This window comes from Notolabrus celidotus, chromosome 21 (assembly GCF_009762535.1).
Source record: "Notolabrus celidotus isolate fNotCel1 chromosome 21, fNotCel1.pri, whole genome shotgun sequence".
Lineage (NCBI taxonomy): Eukaryota > Metazoa > Chordata > Actinopteri > Labriformes > Labridae > Notolabrus > Notolabrus celidotus.
In genome coordinates this window covers 17,276,859-17,297,453 of record NC_048292.1, presented here as the reverse complement: position 1 = coordinate 17,297,453, position 20,595 = coordinate 17,276,859, and the positions used below count along the sequence as shown (strand labels likewise).

At 38.4% G+C, this 20,595-nt stretch overlaps 1 protein-coding gene across 1 annotated transcript in view; it reads left to right on the top strand.

The window, feature by feature from the left end:
• LOC117805438 (voltage-dependent calcium channel subunit alpha-2/delta-4-like) overlaps positions 1-20,595 on the top strand; it is a 116,333-nt gene that overhangs the window by 24,907 nt on the left and 70,831 nt on the right. Inside the window, exons 14-27 of the mRNA XM_034674169.1 lie at positions 703-836; positions 2,873-2,950; positions 3,029-3,109; positions 3,243-3,317; positions 3,468-3,554; positions 3,693-3,764; positions 4,019-4,080; positions 4,226-4,293; positions 4,384-4,429; positions 4,545-4,642; positions 4,743-4,836; positions 4,993-5,085; positions 5,964-6,091; positions 8,018-8,086. Of these exons, the coding sequence (XP_034530060.1) occupies positions 703-836; positions 2,873-2,950; positions 3,029-3,109; positions 3,243-3,317; positions 3,468-3,554; positions 3,693-3,764; positions 4,019-4,080; positions 4,226-4,293; positions 4,384-4,429; positions 4,545-4,642; positions 4,743-4,836; positions 4,993-5,085; positions 5,964-6,091; positions 8,018-8,086 (1,185 nt within the window). The remainder of the gene's footprint in view (positions 1-702; positions 837-2,872; positions 2,951-3,028; positions 3,110-3,242; positions 3,318-3,467; positions 3,555-3,692; positions 3,765-4,018; positions 4,081-4,225; positions 4,294-4,383; positions 4,430-4,544; positions 4,643-4,742; positions 4,837-4,992; positions 5,086-5,963; positions 6,092-8,017; positions 8,087-20,595) is intronic.

The window sequence follows — 20,595 nt, the reverse complement described above, 5'->3', positions numbered from 1 at the left end:
TCTGAGCATATTTAATTCCCCTGACTAAATACCTGATTATTATAACAGATCTACTGTAAACACACCCCTGGCCAACAAATATCAAATCTGCTCGGCTGTGTGTGTCTGTGGGTGTAATGGGTAACAGGTGCACTCCCTTCTGTTTAGTACACAGCCGCTTTTGCCAAAAAACAAAATATCTGTCAAAAACAGACAGCTTGTTGTTTCACTTAAGCAAAAATCCTTATTTATACACCTCAAGGTTAAGTTGATTAATAAGATTAACGTAATAATATTCATAGCAGCACTTTCGGTGATTGCATAATTCAAGTGGTTCTACCTGGCAGTGCTTCAGTAGTGTGTTGTCACTGACCAGTTGCACTGCAGGTATCCCATTGACGTCATCAACTCCCACTTGTAGAAATGCCATAAACCTTCAACTAAGCAAAGCTCCAAAGAACATCAAAAGCAGCCTTGCTTTGATGAGAGATTCAAGCTGTTTTTCCACTTTAAATGGCTAAGTGTTCTGGGGAATGCAAGGTTTTTGAAGTCGGTTGAATTATTTTGCATCACTAAATGTAATACCCAAAAGCCAGAAGCAGAAAGATAAAAATAATATGGTGAACATTTCCTGTCTTAAATTTATGGGCTCTAGTTTTTCTGTTTGAGTGCAACATTTTTTGATAAATTGAATGTGAATACATGTATTTTTGTGCTGTGCAGGTTACTACACACATGTCTCCACACTGGCTGATGTCCAGGAAAATGTAATGGAGTACCTCCATGTTCTCAGTCGGCCAATGGTCATCAACCACGATCATGACATCATCTGGACTGAAGCCTATATGGACAGTGTGGTCAGTTTGCATTTTTCAATATTGGTCAACTAGATGGGAAACATCCTATCATTATGCATAAATATAATCTGGCATTTTATTAAAAATGTCTGGTTCATTACGGGTGTCTATACTTTTATTTATAATAGTGATCCATTATCTTTCTTTATGGAAGGTAACTGGCACATTTTCTGTTTTTTTTTTATCTACATGTAAACACTTGAACACATCTATTCACTTCTACACCTCTAAATGTGGTACTAAAACATACCTTTCATACAATTCACCCAGGACCACAATGCCCAATAACACTTTTCTATCAGGTGCAATAAAACACATATCCACACAAGAGTAAGGGAAAATATTTCAAAAACGCTTTAAATTGTTTAATATTAAATTATATTATCAAGTAGATAACTTTAAGCTATAGCAGAGAATATATTAGCTGGCATTAGCTAAGCCACCACCCTCACTCTAAAGCTAAAACCCTCTCTTGCCCATTTCTTTCTCTTTTTCCTTGTTCATCAGTGTGTTTATCCATCTGTGTCATCATACATGGTATTTCTTTACACATTCATTTCATGCTTGTTGATGCCTTTCCTCCCTTGCATCTTCATCTTCAGTTACCGAACACAGAAGAGGTAATAATACTTACAACAGGTGCTAAAGTTAGCTTAGCCAATCCTCTTTTTAGCTAACCTCGCTTAGTCACTGTAGTTCCCTTTAGCTGAAGGTCAAAATGCTACTTAGCTTGCTAGAGTTTTTTAAACTTGTGTGTACTATTAAAGGTAAGTCTTTATTTTACTCTTTTTACAATCTGTTTTTAATTTAGAAGCCTAATTTTTAGATTCATATTTCATAGTTTTCTGTTCACATTAGCTTTAACTTTTTGAAATGTTAGCTTAGTTGATGTTTGGTGCAGATAGGTTTAGCACTTCTAAATTGAACTTCATCTTCTATGCTTGTCATGTTTACAGGAGACTATTTCTTAAAAAACTTATTAGTCAAAGTTATAACAATTTTTAAAAATGTCTTACATTAGTTCTCATGAGTTTACTATTAAAACACTAGCTTTCAAATGTTCTGTAGTTGGGTCAGACTGCGCTTCTAAATTGTACCAACTCTTCTTTGCTTAAAGCTGCTGTTGGTAGTCACAGAGTAAACATCTTTTCAGAGAGAGGGACTTCGAATGTCAACACTATCCCTCCCAACCAGATTTCCTCTTAGACCCCCAACACAGATCGGTGCAGTCATGAAAGTGCCGGACTCATAACCAATCGGAGGACTTAGTAGGGGCCAGCCTTAACCAATCAGGACAGAGGACTGGAGATTAGCTATGATTGGTCCGTCATAACGGGAACAAGGGGAATAATAACATTGCTTGATACAAAGGCATTGGAAAACACAGAGATTTCACAATAGTCTCAAATTACTCCACTTACCGATGAGTACCGATGGGCATTATGACCTTTTCTCCAAATCCAGCAGAAAAAAGTAACGTATTTTACACCATTCCTACCAACAGCAGCTTTAACTTGTTTTGCTGGAGCACATTTTTAAAAACATAATTTTCTAAGTACTAAATTAATATTAGCGTTTACTTATTTAATAGGCTAGTTCAGGGAATTTTCTTTGATGTAGAAATGTTCAGCGCTTCTACATTTAAAATAATCACCCATTTATCTCCTCTTTCCTTCATTTTTCAGTTTTGTTTTACAGAAATAAACTCCACCTACTTAATTTAGATTTAAAGTTGTTTTTACATGGGGCGCTAGTGGCCTAGTGGTCTCAGCGCCCCACGTACAGAGGCTACAGTCCTCGTTGCAGGGGTTGCCGGTTTGATTCCCGGCTGTGACCATTCACTGCATGTCTTCCCCCACTCTCCACTCCCCACGTTTCCTGCCTCTCTTCAGCTGTCCCATCAAATGAAGGCAAAAAGCCCCCAAAAATATAACAACAAAAAAAAGTTGTTTTTACATGACTTAGCTTGTGAATTACCTTATCAACAAAGGTACCATGCTGTAAGTTAAATCATTTTGTGTTTCTGTGCACCACAGCTGTTCACCACTCAGGCCCAAAGTCTGCTCCTAATGACCTCAGTGGCCATGCCTGTGTTCAGCAAGAAAAAAGAGACTGTAAGTATTCATTGCAATCTCTGTTAATATCATTACCATCAAATGTGCTCATTTGAACTTACTTTGTATTCCCTGCAGTTGTCTCATGGTATTCTGCTGGGAGTGGTAGGAACTGATGTGGCCTTGAAAGAACTGATGAGATTAGCTCCAAGATATAAGGTAACTTGAACTTTATATGTACACTGTGTTACAAACAAGGATTAAATTCTGTATACTTAGTCACCTTTTCAATTTCACATGGTAGTAGTAGTAGTTGCTGTCATCTAATGTGTGGTGTCCTTATTCTTTTAAGCTGGGTGTCCATGGTTATGCCTACCTCATCACCAACAATGGCTACATCTTGTCTCATCCTGACCTACGGCCCCTGGTACTGACCAAGATTGGATTATACAATAGTTTATTGCCGCTAAAAACCTGTTCAAATGTTGCATGGCATATAAATTGCAGTTAATAGAAAATAATTCAAAGTTTAGCCTTGTTTATTTTCTGTGTCTTTGTTTGTGTGTGTGTGTGACAGTACAAGGAGGGCAAGAAGCTAAAACCAAAACCCAACTACAACAGCGTTGATCTGTCAGAGGTGGAATGGGAAGACACTGAGGAGAAAGTGAGTGTAACACATACATGCACGTACTGTATTTCTGGCTTTAATGACCCTCTTTCTGTCTTCCTTTTATGTCACATTTGGTTCTGATTACAGGATTCAATAAGTGAAATGCTGAGTGTGCGAATGTTTATGTTTCAGCTGAGGACAGCCATGGTAAAAGGAGAAAGTGGAACTATGTCTTTAGACGTGAGGACTACCGTGGATAAAGGGGTGAGTGCTTTGTTTTCACAAGTGTGCCAACCCAGCAGAAGGAGCTGTTTTATAAATTAGAGCAGAGATTAGATTTTCCTTTTCTTTCCTCCTGTGGGGTTTTATTGTCTTTCCCTGTTTTATCCAGTATTTGTTTTCTCTGAGGTGATATGAGTACAAGTCACTTTATATTTCCTTATCTTTAGTAGCTGTCTCTGTCTCTGTGCTTTTCCTGTCATATTTACAAACCTTGTTTTCTTTCTTTGTCTCCACAGAGGAGGGTGATGTTCCTGAAGAATGATTACTTCTACACAATCATCAACGAGACACCATTCACGTACGTCTTGTCCTTTTTCTTTACTTCACAGGATTGCTTGAAGTGCAGTTTAAACATTTATATCCACTGTAGTCTTTAAAACATTGTAATATAAGCCTACACATGACAGGGACTAAAATGGCTCTGTACTCTCTTTGTTTAACAGCCTGGGTATAGTACTGACTCGAGGATACGGACAGTATATCTTCAGCGGGAATGTCTCTGTTGAAGAGGGTAGGTTTTCCCTTCAGTCTCAGTTTCTCTGTAATTGTGTTTTCTTTTCTTACTTTATCTGTTCTCTGTTGTTTTCTCTTCTTGCTTCAGGTCTTCATGACTTACTCACTCCAGATCTGACCATCGCCAGCGAGTGGTGAGTTCTGTACTAAAACATAGATGCTAAGGGTCTCCTCATTGAAATACCCACAGTGCATTTAATGGATGAAAACACTGTATTGACATGTACGTGTGCTTGTGTGTGTTTGTAGGACCTACTGCGAAACCGACATTGACCCAGACCATCGTAAGCTGACTCAGTTGCAGGCTGTGGTGAAATACCTCACCGGCAAAGAACCTGATCTGGACTGTAAGAGGATTTAGATGGAAACACATTTTAACATTTTTTTTTTTTTTACACTTTGACTCAGTCATTCATCAGATTTCCTTCCTTTGATTTCTCTTCACAGGTGATGCACAATTGTTGCAACAAACACTATTTGATGCTGTTGTCACGGCTCCTATGGAAGCCTACTGGACCGCCCTCATGCTCAACTCATCTGGGTGAATAATAACACACAAATTCCCCCACATACATTGAGCTTATAAAGATATAGAAGGACTACTACCACATCTGATTTTCACAAATACCTGTTATCTCTTTATCTGCCTCCTTTCCTCCTTCATGTTTCTCACTTCATCTGCTTCCCTCTCTTCTAGTATGGACGATGGGATAGAAACAGCATTCTTAGGAACCCGGTCAGGCCTGATGAGATTCCAGAGATATGCTGGTATTGAGAAGAGAACTGGAAAGTGAGTAAGAACAGTACCTTCATGGAGAAAATCCGGTATGGCATGATGGGCAATCTTACCAAATTTTTCAACATCTGGCAGCCCTTTTCTGATTATCTTGCCCAATTGGACAGAGTACCCTGACAGTGTCTGATTTTACTGCTCACCACTTACCTCTCTTTAAAGATTTTTCTTAAGAAATATTGTGCTAGTGATGCCATGTAGAATAATGTAAGCCCTGTTTTGTTTCGTTTTTTTTGTTTGTTTGTTTGTTTGTTTGTTTTTCTGTGTGACTTTATTCTTTATGCTCTGTAAAACTTTCTTTTTTAAAAAAAAAAAAATATATATATATATAAAAAAAAAGAAAAAAAAGAACAGTACCTTCATTTTCCTTTACTTATACACATCTTACAATTAAATCTGCCATAGTTTCATATCCAAAGTCAAAAGGTTAGAATATGAGCTTAAAAAATGTTGTTAAAATGTTATATTTAAAGCTTATTAAGGGTTTAAATTGAGACTGCAAGTACAAAAAGTGAGAGTTCGCCCTCTGCTGGTCAATAAAGGGACAGCAGTCAGTCTCATTGATCCAAACATGAAACTAATTTAAATTAGACATTATGTCGCTAATACAAAAAATCCTAAAGGTAGTACTTATGGTATATGTAAGTTGATTCATATGCAGAAATCAAGCTGTGGAGAAGACATGCAAACATTAACAACGCTACTTTTATTTTTTTTTAAATGCAACACTTAAACTTCACATCTTTGTGTGGTTGTTATCATAGTCTCCCTTCTGTTTATCATGACCTCCTCTCCATTCATCCCTCAATGCTGTTTCATGATTTAGCTTGTAGATAGTAGGCTCTAAGTTCAGGTCTATTTTTGTCTCTCCCCAGGTCTTTCCTAACCACCACAGACAAGGAGAATATGTTCACTCTGGACCATTTCCCGTTGTGGTATCGCAGAGCAACTGAGTACCCAACTGGGAAGTTTCTATACTACTATCCCAGACAAGACACAAGAGGTAGAGGACGTACCTTTACTAATCACACCCACACACCCACACACAAGACCCTCCAAGGCCATAAAAGCCAAAACCTCTCACTGTCATGCTCAGCTCTCAATAACCAAACAGGCTCAGTCTACTGCTCTGTGTTTACTCTGTGGTTTGTTTACATTGTTTGTATGCAACACATGCTCATAAATGTTGTCTAATCAGTCTTTAATTTTTCTCCGTTACAGTTCATTTTACTGTCGTGGAGCATAATCATCAGCTCCATAGTGAACGAGTTAACAGCTACTGTTTCATGTTTGCCATCACATCACACTAACACTTAACTCCATCTATAAGTGTAGTCAGTTAAACACGAGCTCAGCCCTTCTCTGCCTCTGGATTAGATGTTCGCATTTAGCTCAAGAAGAAAAAAAGTGTATGTTTTAAGTGCCTTAAAAAAGATATTTGAAGAGAGCACTTCAGGCAGAACGAGTAACAGGACTTTTTTTATTAAATCCTGACTTCAAAGCACAGACCTCATTTTTGAAATACATAATATTTAATATGTATAAGGCTGAAAATAATGCCTTTCTTGATGACAGGAAACTGGATGTGAGTATCTATAATTACTTTAAGGTATGGATTAAATGTAGTTGAGTATTAGTGTACACAGTGCTGATTTAAGCTGCTTGTTGTGCTGCTTCACTGTGTAAATGTGCTTATTAATTCAGGTCTCAAGACAAGAGTACATGTTTAAGATAGTGGGGAATTCACTCTGCTGCTCTATTCCCAAGTCCTAATTTAAGATGAAGATGTTTCATGTTTAAATTTACATAATGAAACAATTCACATTCAGAACACGTGTACTAAAAGTGTCTCACGTATCTTTGAGGCTGATGTTCGAAATAGTTTGTTGTGTTCAGACATATTCAGGGACTATGAGGCCGACTATAGCGCCGCCCTCAGTGCAGAGGAGGTGGAGCTCCAGGCAGATGAGAAAGTGGGGAGAAAACGGAGGGCGGCGAATGAGGATGAGGAGGGTAGAGGAAAATGTTTACTTCTACTTGGCATGCCTCCTCTTTTCTATACACACACACCCCATCCTTGTCTTCTTCATCCTTTATTACAAAGCATGACGAGTGCTGTTTTCTGTGTCTTCACCCTTCTATGAACCGTCTGTTTTCTCTATTTCTAGCCCCGCTCTGTATCCCTCTGTCTCCTTCCTCCTCTTCTATCCCTCTCTCTTTCTCTCTGCATGAGCATGCAATCAAATTATGGGAACCTCCTCTCCTCTTTTAGGGAGTCAGTAAGGTCACTGGTTCATTTGCAGTGCTCTGAGTCAGCGTCTCCTCTGTCTTTGATGAAGTCTTTTTAAGTAGTTAATCTGGTTACACAGACTTTGTTGCCTGTATCGCCTCTGTCACTCTGTTTTGACCTTATTTAATCATGTTCAACTGCTAAAAAGTTACCAGAAACTTCTCTCACGCATGCTTGTCAAGGAGGCCTAGGTGGATTTTGCCTTAGAGGAGCGAGTAACAGAAACACGCAGCACACAGAGCCCTTCAGGCATGAGCGTATTAGCCGATTAGTTTTCATACTCTGTGTTACATAACGCTGAAACTGTTAATCTGACTGGATTCTGTGGCTAGGTGACAGTTGGCATCAGCTGGCATGAAGGCTGTGAATAGACAGACAGATGCATGACTGTATTAAAAATTACCAACTGAGTCCAAGTCGCCCACATGTTTTCAAACACAACTTGGCATATCAGCCATCACTATCTCTGCTGTGAGTGTCACAAAGAAGAAAAGAAATACTTCTAGGGACATTTTTCCTCATCAGTCCTTCCAGTCTGCATGTTTGGAAGAACTTTTTGCGTGTTTTTAAAGTGCATGCATGCATGAACAAATTAAGTACTGTTCATTTTTGCTAATTTGATGTGTGTTGCTCCACCAGCTGGAAGGATAGTGGTCTCTACGACAGCTGTGACGGTTACGGTTGGAAAGAAAACGGCCATCGCTGGAGGTAGGATGACCTTTTTTTGTTTATAAACTCTCTTTCTCATTCCCTGTAAATCTCCTCTCTCCTCCCTGTCTATCTCTTCTTGCTGTTTCACAAAGTTGAATTGGCTTGCTGATTTGTTGGTGGCATTTAAAGTTACTGATTACTGGCAGTGACACCTTGCAATCAGCAATTTTTGGACTGATGTGCTGCATTGTTAATCATGGGTGCTGTGGGATTCCCTCCAAGGCAAACACACAAACCTGTGATTTTGGTTGTTTTGTTGCAACAGATTTTATTCAATTTTAAAACAATCATTTCATATCAACTGATACTTATATGTTGACGCCTTGTTAGTTTCACAGGCAAAGACAACAAGGTTTTTGCTGTGAAATCTGTTCAGATTGTGAAGATCATTATATTAAACACAAAGGGATAAAAAGTTGAGACAGACATGAAGATGTGAAGTTGAAACGAACTTGACCAATGCTGGATTCTGAAACAACAAAAGTAGTTTGAACAAGAGGTGACATGACACTAAAGATTTTAACTCTGATGCTGTACCAGTAAAAATCAAACAACACAGGTACCTGTTGAGTTATCATGGCAACAAAAATTAACAATTAACTCCTGAGCACCCAAAACTGGTAAAATTGTAATTTTTGAACCTGCACATCGTGCTGGTACTGAAAAAGTTGTTGAAGAAAGTGTAATATTTGACATACTGTTAGTAAGTCAGAGTATAATGTCTTTTTTTTGCCTTTTTCACTGCTTAGTCTTCTTTATTTTACTTTTTCTTTATGATGATTAAAGCTAGGGTTGGTAGTCACGGAAAACTAGCATGAATTTGAATGTAACATTTCCTCTGAGCTCCTCCAAAACAACGTCCCCACTCACATGCAGGAGTGCCGCTGATTCGCGACCACATGATCGTGACTGATTCACGACTGAGTTGCAATACGTCAACTCATGTCTCACTCAGCGGTAAGAAAACACCAAAACATTGCCAACAAAACATAGCGAAAGTTAAAAACACAAACAAACTTGAAATGTACGTGCAGGAGGCCGGCAGAATGGCAGGACAGGATTTGATTGGTTTCATAATTTGGCTCCTGATGGCAGGGATTGGTTGGTGTTTTCCCAGGTTTACTCCAGCTGTAGATTGCAGCTTTTCTTTCATTCTTTTTTAAGAACACATTATGTATTGATTGCCATCGGGCATAAAGATAATTTTAACCAGTATAACAAAAAGTGTATCTAAATCTGACTACCAACCCCAGCTTTAAACAACACTGCTCTCTCTCTTTCATTTGCCCCTGGCTGCTTTTGTTTGAAAATACAACATTAGATCTGTTTTTTCCACAAGCTTCTGTGCTTTTCTATACTTTCAAACATGAAAACTGAGATTGCATTGCTTTAAAGCAATAAAAGTTTCAAAGTATTGAAAATCTAACAAAAGTGGGCACTAGAACTTGGAATCAGATCTACCTTCTCTTCTCTTTTGTTGTTTGAAAGATTTCACTAACAGTACATTTTAGGGCCACACAACTAAGCAAATTTGAATTGCGATCATGATTTTAGCCCTCCCTCGATCAAAGAGACCTGATCGACAGCAAGTATTGATGTTTGAAATGTGTGCGCAGCCTGTAGAAAAACTCTGTGGTCACTAATTGAAAATGATATTTCAAGAAATGCATTATCCTATTTAATTAACATTAGTTATATATTGAATCTCTATGTATGTTTTGTCACAAGCAACATTTATTTTTCAACTTGCTTTCCTTCAGATCCCTTCTTCCCGCGCACACGGATGCAGACACTAACTCTGCCGTGCACCTCTCATACAGTGTCTTCTCCCACCCACCTCTCTTTATAAATAATAATCATGATCTCAATAATGATGAAAAATATTTGTGAATATGAGAACATTTGTCATTCAATCAATCAATTAGACTTTATTTATACAGCTCTTTTCATACAATGACATTGTACATGACAAAGTGCTGTACATAAAAACAACTTTAAATAGAATAAATTAAGAAAAATATCCCAGCCCCAGCCCGACCCCAAACCCACCCAACAACCCTAAGGCTAAGAACACAATATATGCAACAATAGCAATACAAAAAATTAAAAATAAATAAATAAATAAAAATTAAAAAGAAGTTGCTGAAGGTACTGAGGAAACACTCTCATGTTATCTTAATGAGGAAACACTGGGGGTAAAATAAAATGTTAAAACTCAACACAGGAAATTAAAATCACCAAAATAAAATACATTTCTAAGGTAATAAAACACTAAAATATTAAACCATTAAAAGAAAATAAGATGCTATACTTCAAATAAATAAATAAATAAGTACATAAATAAATAAAGTAGAATAAAAGTGAAAAAAAATGAACTAGATAATAAATAAATTAAACTGTTCAGAATAAATCTCAGTTAAAAGCGAAACTAGAAAAGCTAGGTCTTGAGTTTGCTTTTAAAAATGTTTATAAAACTGTTATATTCGAATGAGTTCAAATTAAAAGTAAGCTTTAAGGTCATTACAACTTATATGTTTGAATTGAAACTTTATTCAACAAAAATAAAGTATAACGTACAGAAAAGTGTTGCATATTCAAAGATTTATTTCAGGACAAAATATCTCACTTATATTGACTTTTCATAATTATAGAATTAAACCTTAGTTCTTATACCAGTGTGGATGCAAAGTCCTGAAAGTGCACCAATAAGACATAAATCTGAACATTTATAACTCCATGATTACTGGGTAAACTCACTGTCAGATGAAGATCATGTGGCATGAACAGAAAAGCAGATTAGTAAGAATGTGGCTTTAAGGTGAGAGAGTTTAAGAGCTGTTTTCAAGTCAAAACTTGATCTCAGTGACTCTGAAGTTTACTTCTCATCAGTCAACATGCACATTCACAGATAGTAATATCTGTGATAGCCTCATATAAGCAAAGAATATCTACTGATGTATAACACTCCAGCTTTAACCTCTAATTGCAGAGCTGAGATTCTTGACAAGCACAGAACTAATGTTGTGTTTAGTCATTTGAATGTCTTCTGCTCTTGGAGATAACGGTAGGTAATGGTTTAATTTAAAAAGATATTCCCGAGGCATCCATAAGCAGAAATTTGATGGAGCTGTATCTGATAGTATCTTCGCTTGAGTGTGTATCATACACAAAAACAGTTTCTCTCATAATTTCTGCCTTTGTGTCACTGCATCCTGACGTGTGAGCCCATCTGTGACTGACACACTCTCAGTCATGATTATCTGACTGAGACAAGGCCCTCTAAATCTGCATCTTGAGAGCATCAGTGTGTGTGTGTGTGTTTCTGAGTGTTTACCTTTATGCATTTGGTATCTCATTACGCTGAAGGATGGACTGAAAAACACTCCATATATACTCTCTCACAAACACACGCTGTTATCTGTATTTCACAGCTTTCGTAGAAAATAGTCTCAGGTGTGAAAGTCTTGTTATATTTGGAAATGGAAAACAACGGCAGCAGGAAGAAGTGAGAAAGAGTTCAAAATAGATCTGTTTCCGTCAGCCTCTTAATCTGTCTGCCTTTCAAGCCTGCTGCTGTTGTCTTTTCATCCTACATTTCATCCCTTTTTCTGTTTCTCTTTGCTTGTTTGAAAACACAGCACAGTGTTTGCTCTTAAATGGGGTACTGTAGGTGTTGTGGCAATTTTGTAATTTCAGTAGCAGAAACTTCTAGTGCCAGAAAAAGTGCTAAATAACTACTGAATTAAATGCAGTATTTACAAAAGCAGCAGCCTTTGAAAGATGGAGTAAAGGCAGAAGTGCCAAAAACTGCAGTTCCTGAATTGTCCACTTGAGGCAGGTCCCAAAAGCAAAAGATTTCCCACCGGAACCTGTATCAAAATGTATAAATTTAACTCGCTCGGCTGGAAGTGAGGCTTCCACAAAAACTGCTCCCCCTAGTGGCTGGCTGCAGTGTAGGTCAAAAACTTGGTCTCCCCCATTCATTTGAATGGGGCTACGGTCACACTTTAAAAATAAATACACATCAAACGTATGTTTCTCACATTCGTAAGCTGTGGTGATATATAGTTATTATTTGACTGTTTTGTGTTCAAGGCCTCTTTCTTCTGAAAAGTTTCTTTTTTGTTAGTTATTAGAGTTTAAAAAAACAGGGTTTTACATCCGAGTTTGCTTTGATAGATAGCTGCTGTAGAGAGAAACTCCGTAGGATCTCGTGACGGTACGCTGTAGGGTGGCGCTCATTACCGTGGAAACACAAATCTCCTACTGCGCAGACTCTGGCTGCAGAAAATCTACAAGATGTCAGCGCTCTGGAACGGGATATTTTGGCTTCAAAACCGTACAATGGGAAAAGGAGGAGCGACGCTGTCCATTATATATACAGTCTATGGTTTACATGACTATAGCTATATAACTCACTTCTCTATTTGTGACACCTGTATTGGGGGGGTTCCATTTTAATACTCATCCATTTTGGTTACATTAAGTCTAACACTGTGTCCTATCAGCATCAGAACAGCATCACAGCAATCACGCCAAGTATGAACTCCTGTTAGGCCATGTAAGCAATCCATGTTCCTATTGGCTCTGCCCTGAAGACCAACAGCAGGAATCCGAGATAAACAAAGTCCTATCAATGTGAGCCAGTCAAGGCACAACACCTCAGTGGTGTTTATCAATATTAATACACCATTATCTTCAACAAGTTAACAAGCTCTATTGTGCAAGAAAGCAGAACAAAATCAAGACATAAGAAGTTAACATTTTCTTACCTGACATTTGCACCATGGCCATGTCCATCCACCCTGTAGCCACACAAGTTTCAATACTGAGATGAGGAGCTATCATACAAGTTGAGTCCTGAATTGCACTGAATAAAAACAGTTTGTGGCTGGTTGGGACACTCATAAAAACAATGTCACCAATGTCACAATGTTAGCTTGCGCCCCATGCTGTTGGACACAGTTCAAGAATCATGCATAATTCAACATAATTAGAGGCCAGGCTGATTTGACCGACAGGTGTGTGTTGTAGTTGTTTGCCAGGCTAGCCAATAGCATCACCTCCGCCTCTTTGCCATTGTCTAGCTCAGCTGGAAGTAACTTGGAGTCAACATTTCCAATATGACGTCACCATCATTTGCCTCATAGCACCTCTTTAGAAACAAATGGTTGACATCCCTAATACAACATCCATGCTTTATATAGTCTATGCATTCACAGGAAAGCAGAAGCACAGAATTATGAGAAAATGACTCCAAGAAAATGAGAAATCTGAGACTTCTAACTGATGTGGAGACTTCAGGAAAAAGGACACAATTTTGCAGTCGTTGAGGTATATTGTTATGTAAAAGTTTGTTTCAGTTATTCTACACAAACTAGGCATCAAGAGGAACAGCTAGCTGCTTTCCTGCGACACACACACACACACTCACACACACACACACACTCACACACACTCACACACACACACACACACACACACACACACACACACACACACACACACTCACGCGTTACATCGTGTTTCACCCTTTGACACTCCTCCTTACCCTGTTAAACTCTCACATACAGTACATTTCATCCCTGGCTGTCAGACCTGTCTCATTTTGTTCGCCATGCTTTTTTCTTCCCTCCATCTCTCTCTCACGCCCTTGTTGCTCTTCTTCTCTCACTGCCGAGTCATTCTCTCTCTTATTTATTTGTTCACCCTTACATCTCATTCTTGCTGCATCTGTTTCAGTGAGGGTGTATAAACAGGTCCATATTGAAACGCTGGCTCTAAAAAAGACTGCACACAATTATAGGAAGCAAATAAAACTGCAATTTGCATGTGTTTAGTTATCAAACATTCACTTAACGAGGATGAAAAAGCAGCTATTTACTGCCCTGCTTTATAGGTGAGGTGAAATTCAAGGACTTTCTATTAAATGCAAATGATAGTTAATATTGACTGCTCATAAAAAGCTTAAAAGGCTGTGGTTCCACTTCCGACCACAGAGTGTCAGTATTTGCCTGCTCGTGCCCACTGTTTATGCTCAGCTCTCATGCTGATTTGATGGCAGATTTAATTTCTCCCCCGTGATGAAGGCCAAGGATTTGTTATATCATAGGCTGATCCAGAGTCAGTCAACAGTGACGACAGAAACACTGTGTTTATACTGTTTTCAGGGCTCAGCCATGGATTAGTATAACTCTGCGGCAGACGTGACAGGCTGTATGTAAATATACTTAATACACAGCAATTGACATAGGAGCAGAGAGAGATAAGAAGGTAAATAAAACACAAAGAGAGTGTAGGGGAAATAAATGATAGAGAAGGAGGAGAGAGAGAGCAGGAGAGAAGGAGCAGAGATAAGGATGGAGAAAAGTGAAAAAGAGGCAGTGAGGCAGGCCAGAGGAGGAAGAGGGCAGAGATGAGAGAAAAGAAGGTGAAAAGGGTAAAAAAAAAATGATAGGAGAAGAGGCGACAGAGAGATAAATGGAGGTGAGATAAGTGAGAGAAGATGAAAAATAGAGAAAGGTGAGAGGAGATGGAGGGCAGGAGACAAAGAAAATGAGATAAGGTATCAGAAGAGCCGTTATCATGACTGATTTATGCTCTCATTTGACCCTGGTTTTCATTTCACCTCTGCTTGTGTCTCACAGAATCATATTTTCTGGCCTTCTCTTTAACCTGGAAATAACACTTTGTTTCTTATCTTAAAGCTGGGGTTGGTAGTCAGATTTAGATACACTTTTTGTTATTCTGGTTAAAATGATCTTTATGTCCCGATGGCAATCAATACATAATGTGTTCTTAAAAAAGAGGTTTAAAAAAAGCTGCTATCTACAGCCGGAGAAAACCTGGGAAAACACCAACCAATCACCGTCATTAGGGTCCAATTTATGAAACCAATCAAATCCCGTCCTGCCGTTCTGCCTGCCTCCTGTGCGTACATATCCCCAGCGTGCAATCCCCGTCCCCTGCCTCTGCTTCCCCTGACTCTACTGACTGCCCCTCTCGCTCGACCTCGGGCCTGTCCCCTCTGACCCGATGAAGTGCTTTTCAGGACTGTAGTCCGGATCAGAGTCTGCTCAGCTCGTCCCCTGCAATGAGAAACTGCAGGGAGAAATGGAACACAAACTAGGCTACGGTTTCTGCAGATGTTATCATTTCTGCCACGTGATTTAGTGAATTTCAATCCAAAATAACCCAGTTTTAACACAGTTGGATTTTTAAAAAAGGTCGATGCCGATATGCGTCAAAATGCCGAATAATGCGCCGATAATTGACCCGGCCGATAATCGGTCTATCCCTAGTTTTTAATCATTCACGATCATATGGTCGGGAATCAGCTGCGTTTGTGCTTGTGAGCGGGGGCGTCGTTTTGGAGGAGCTCTGAGCGGCTGCGAGGGGAGAGGGGAGGGGTTAGACGGAGTCCTGAGGAAATGCTACATTCAAATTCATGCTAGTTTTCCGTGACTACCAACCCCAGCTTTGACTCAATTGTGGATGACCGACAACCTCAAATAAATAAAATACAGCAACACTTTAGAGGCACGGTTACTGGCAAACATTCCATGGCTTTAATCCAATGTGAGTAAATCTAAGAAATAAAGTCTACTTTTACTACGTCAGATCCCAGGTTTACAAGGTATAAACACAAGCCTTCCAATCTCAGTATCTGCATTTCTGTACATATAACCTTATAAAAAAGTGCAGTTCTACAAAGCTAGTCAATGGTCTGGATGCAAAACTGACTTAAGTGTGATATGTTTTTATTCAAATCAATGCATATTGACCAGGAAATGCTTCATCATCAACATCATCATCATCATAATCATATCATCATCCTCAATGTCACAATCGTCATATCTGATAACACAACACACCACAGATCTCTGGGCTGTCTAACCTTTAAGGCCCTCAGTCATCATGGCTGCTGCAGTTTTACGTAACAAACTAGAATTTATTCTTATAATTAGTCTTTACACACACAGGCTATAGGAACAGGTTTTAGCTAGCTAAGATACTTAGCTACCAACAACACAAGACCTGCAGACCAGGGGGGGATGAGGGGGACACAGCTTCTGGAGTCGTAGACAGAGTTCAGCCGTTATCTCTTTCAGCTACTGCGACAGTGTCCCAGTGAAATTCATGGCTATGTTTACGCTTGTCTTTTTGAAAACCCACTTCACAACTTTGCCCATGTGCCCCAAAGATGTCAGCTATTAATCTAATTCATTTCAGAGTTGTTTGGACCAGCCAGACCTTTAAAATTCTCTACATGAGTGAGGTGACTACTGTTGCTGTAGTGAGTCTGCAGTTAATTTGCAGCACTGACTGAAAGATCAAATTGTACAAGGACTACTTTGATATCTGAGTGAGCGTTGAATGAACTATGGCCACCATTAAAAAGACGTTCAAAACACATATTAGAAACCATTATTAAGTCATTTCTTGTATAAATAGTGTCTAGAATGATTGTAAGTTAGAAGTCACAAATTAAAACATTACGTCTGCAACCTGGACTATAACCTGTGACACTACTTGTAAGTTGTGCACTCATTACTGTTAGCCACCAAGGTCTGAAGGTTGTGAACTATCTTAGATATTATTCCGATTTGGGGGGTCTTTTAGCTGTGGCATCCAAGGCTGCACATCCACCATCGTCTTTTTACTTCTGATAATATTTACAACTGCTACCCTGATGGTGTCTGAACTCTCTTGTTAAAATCACACAGCCTTTATTGCACCCTACTTATGTGAAATAAATAAAAGGTGTTGAACTATTGTCTCTGCAAAGACCCTGAACTAATGCTAGACAACAACTTTATAAAATGAAATCACTAAAATAATTTCCGTTCTTCTTTCAACCCTAAAATAAACAACTGGTTTTAATACATCAAGACAAAAATGTGTCTTCTGCTGTGTTGATGTTCTGACTACATGTTGATGTGTTGAAATCAGCCCTATACACTGCAAATAATTTGGTACTTGCCAATATTTTAATTCTTAGATTGAGACGTGTTAGATGAATTACCTTGTTTGTTGAGTTATTTACTTGTTTTTAATCTTTGTATGTATGGTTGAATCTTAAATTGATTATGAACATGTCTTTTTGTCTCAATCAGTCTGGGAATCTTAAATTGAGTGAATGACTGTTAAAATAAGCTACATTGGTTGTCTCACCTAAAGTCTCATCAAAGTAAAACTTGTTTCAAGATTGAGTAACAACTTCAAGTTGCTTGATTTAAGAATAACAAATAAGGCATCTATTCAAGACACAACTCAGCTTGTATCTTATTGATTGCTCATAGTTCTGCTGTGCAGAATGGTAATATATTTGCTTTGGTTTGGCTCTAAAGACTGTTTTAAGTGTCTTGAAGTATGCATCAACCCTGAGCCACTATTGATAGTGTTCTTGATGTTATATGTTGTTAAGCTTGACATTTATTAAGTGTTGACAGTAAATCCAGCTTGCTGATGAAACATTTAAGAGGTATATTCTAAAAATAAGACCTGGTTTTAAAGATTTTAGTTTTAGTTTTAAGATGGATTAGGGTTTATTTTAAGATGAGCCAGCTTATATCAAGAAACATTGTAATTATAGTTTTCTAATAGCAAGGCATTTTTCACTTAAATTGATGTTGTTTTTCTTGTCCCCAGGCCTTAATTTGCGTAATTAAGTATACAAAATAAATAAATGAGATTTTCTTTGCTTATATTCAGTATTTCACTTATAACTGTGCTGTAGGAAGTTTGTTTTCAAGTAGTTTGAGCTAAAAATCAGCATATTCTACTTATTTCAACCCTTTTAATACTTTTCAGAGCCTGCTTATTTCTAGATTTAAGAATCTCATTTTAAGATTTCCTGTCAAGTAAAATTAACTTGCTGCATGGACAGATAATTCCACTAGTTTTAAGAAATTTTCACCTTGAATTAAGTTTTTTCATCTTATATTTAAGCTACCGTTTTTTGCAGTGTAGCTCTGATTTCAACGCATTCCCTAACCAAATTTAACATTGAAGTCCATGTGGGTGCTCACTGAGATATCTTCGTGTCCCAACAGTTCAGTCTCATGGAATATTATTGATATGCAATTATTCTGATGAGAACCAAAATTAATCTTTAAAAAATGCTGCAAAAATTTGCGTTAACACTTCTACCCATTGTTTAGTTTCCTCATCTCCAGGGCTGCTTTACCCACAGTTGTGAAGCTTGGCTAATGCAGAATTAATAACCAATTGCTTAACGTTAGAATCTTTATCTAGCAGCTTAAACTATCATGTCTGGTATCTTGACAACTAGAAAAATGTTTCTGGTAAAAATGCTTTTGTTATTTCAAACAAATTGCATAATAAAAATTACTTGTATGAGATCAAGATGGATGAAACACCTTTGGAAATATGAAGGGGTTTTTGTGCCTCTATAATAAATAACCTCACCCTGGTACATTTCATAAATGGGACAGCAATACTGAATGGTTTTTAATCTCAACGGCCAAACTCTTTCTACACCTCTTACAGAAACTTTACCAACTACTCAACACAAATGAATGTACACAACAAAGAAACAAACATTACAGAGATTTCAAATCCTAAAAACAAAAACAGTCATAAACACAACAAAAGACATACATCATGAGAACAGTTATACGTCATAAACATTTTTGGGGATCTCTGGGCCAACACACCATATTAGAGACTAATATATTAATATTTCTCTGCATCATACCCGGGTATAAGATAACACACTAGTAATATAAGTTCATCTCCAGCCAATTTAGATTCCAGAGGAAAGGGGAGCAATATGCAATGCAAGCCTCGTTTTTAGATTAACACTGAGGACACTAATGTAAATTGGTAAAGTGTACATACATATTTCAAGGCATAAATAAGAATATTTATGAAAGCAGTAAGTAAAGCAAACAGCCTCTTTAATGAGGGAGAGTGAGTGCTGAACAGATTCCTCTTGTTAAGTGATGATTGCTAAGTTTATAACAGAAAGACTCTTTGGCAGTGACACAATTCATATGTTCTGGTGACACCACTTCCATTGCATATTGCTGACCATTCAGGAAAGACATCATTACGGGAAAAGGGATGGATGGAAAGAAATAAAGGAGGTGTAGGTCTTTAAGGAAGCGTGAAAAACGTTCCATAAATAGCACTAGACGGAAAGATGGATGGAGAGATAAAGGGATGAGAAGGACGGGAGGGGGGAATAGCAGCGTCTTTCTTTTTAATCCCTTGTTTGTTATCATCCCTCTGGGCGAATCGTCCATTTTAGAAAGAAAGAGAGGGAAAGAAGAAGAGAGAGGGAGGCCAGAGGGGATCTGATAAGGGAAATAAAGTGCAGGAGTCTGAAGTTTGTAGTCCTTAGATGTTATTTTGTAGTCCTTGCTAGGAGATAGGGTTCTCTGAGATAGTGCTTCCATGCCAAAGTAGCAAACATTCACCTTTGAAGGGGTGAATTCAGTCTGAACAAAGAGAGCAGAGTCTGTGGTCCTTTTTAAAATCGCAAAATTTAATTAAAACCTTTGTGAATAGTTCTCCGAACCAGCCGAGAAGCAGAGCCGAAGCAATACCAGAAAATGAGTTTGCTTTTGCGACGTGATAAGAGGCTTTTGATCCGTCCAGATACTGATCGAAATCATTTAACAAGCATCAAGTAAGCAAGAGCCTTACTCAGAGGGAAAGTGACAAACAGCACATTTTAATCCAGTTTAAATGGTTTGTCCCTTTTTAACTGGTTGATAATATCCAATGTAGAATCTCAAACACAGTTCCAGCCCGTCAGGAGGATGTTACCAGTCCAGAGGAGATCCAAAGAGAAACAGATCTGTTCGAGATAACTGAGGACAGCCGACCATTGACTGTGACCTCTGGTATTTAAGAGGTCTACACATCCAAATAGAACCATTACGTCAATCCAAATGAGTTTCAGGTCCATCTTAAGCATCCCTAACAAGTCTTTAACTGTTTTTATGTCCAGTATTCTCTCCGCAAGAGAGATGACGACTGTTTAAATGACATCACTTTGTGTTTGTCCCAAGCTTGCTGAAACTTGTGGTCTTCTTGCAGTCCAAAGGGAACGTTGGAGAGGCATTAGGGCGGAGGAGGGTGAAGGTATCAGGGCTTGGGTCCTTGTTTTTGGAGGAAATATTGGCTTTGTAGTGGTTGAGTGGGAGAAAGATGCAAACAAAACCATGATTGGGAACAACCTAACACTAAAAACTCTTCTCATCTTGGTGGATATTGGTCCAGTGCACAATTCTAGTCCCTGAAAATTCCATCCATTGTTGGGAATAATGACTGACCATTCAACATGAGTCCTGTAACAGCTGAAATGATATGTTTCATTATACTAAGGAGAGGACCAAATTAATTTTTTCCATACCGATATGACGGTAACTTCAGCTGCAGCCAAGAGCAGCAGTAGGTTGCTGGTAGGCGAGTTGGAGGGATGATTGCGAGCAAACACTGCTACGAGACTGGCTCCAAATGGTGGAAAATCAGGG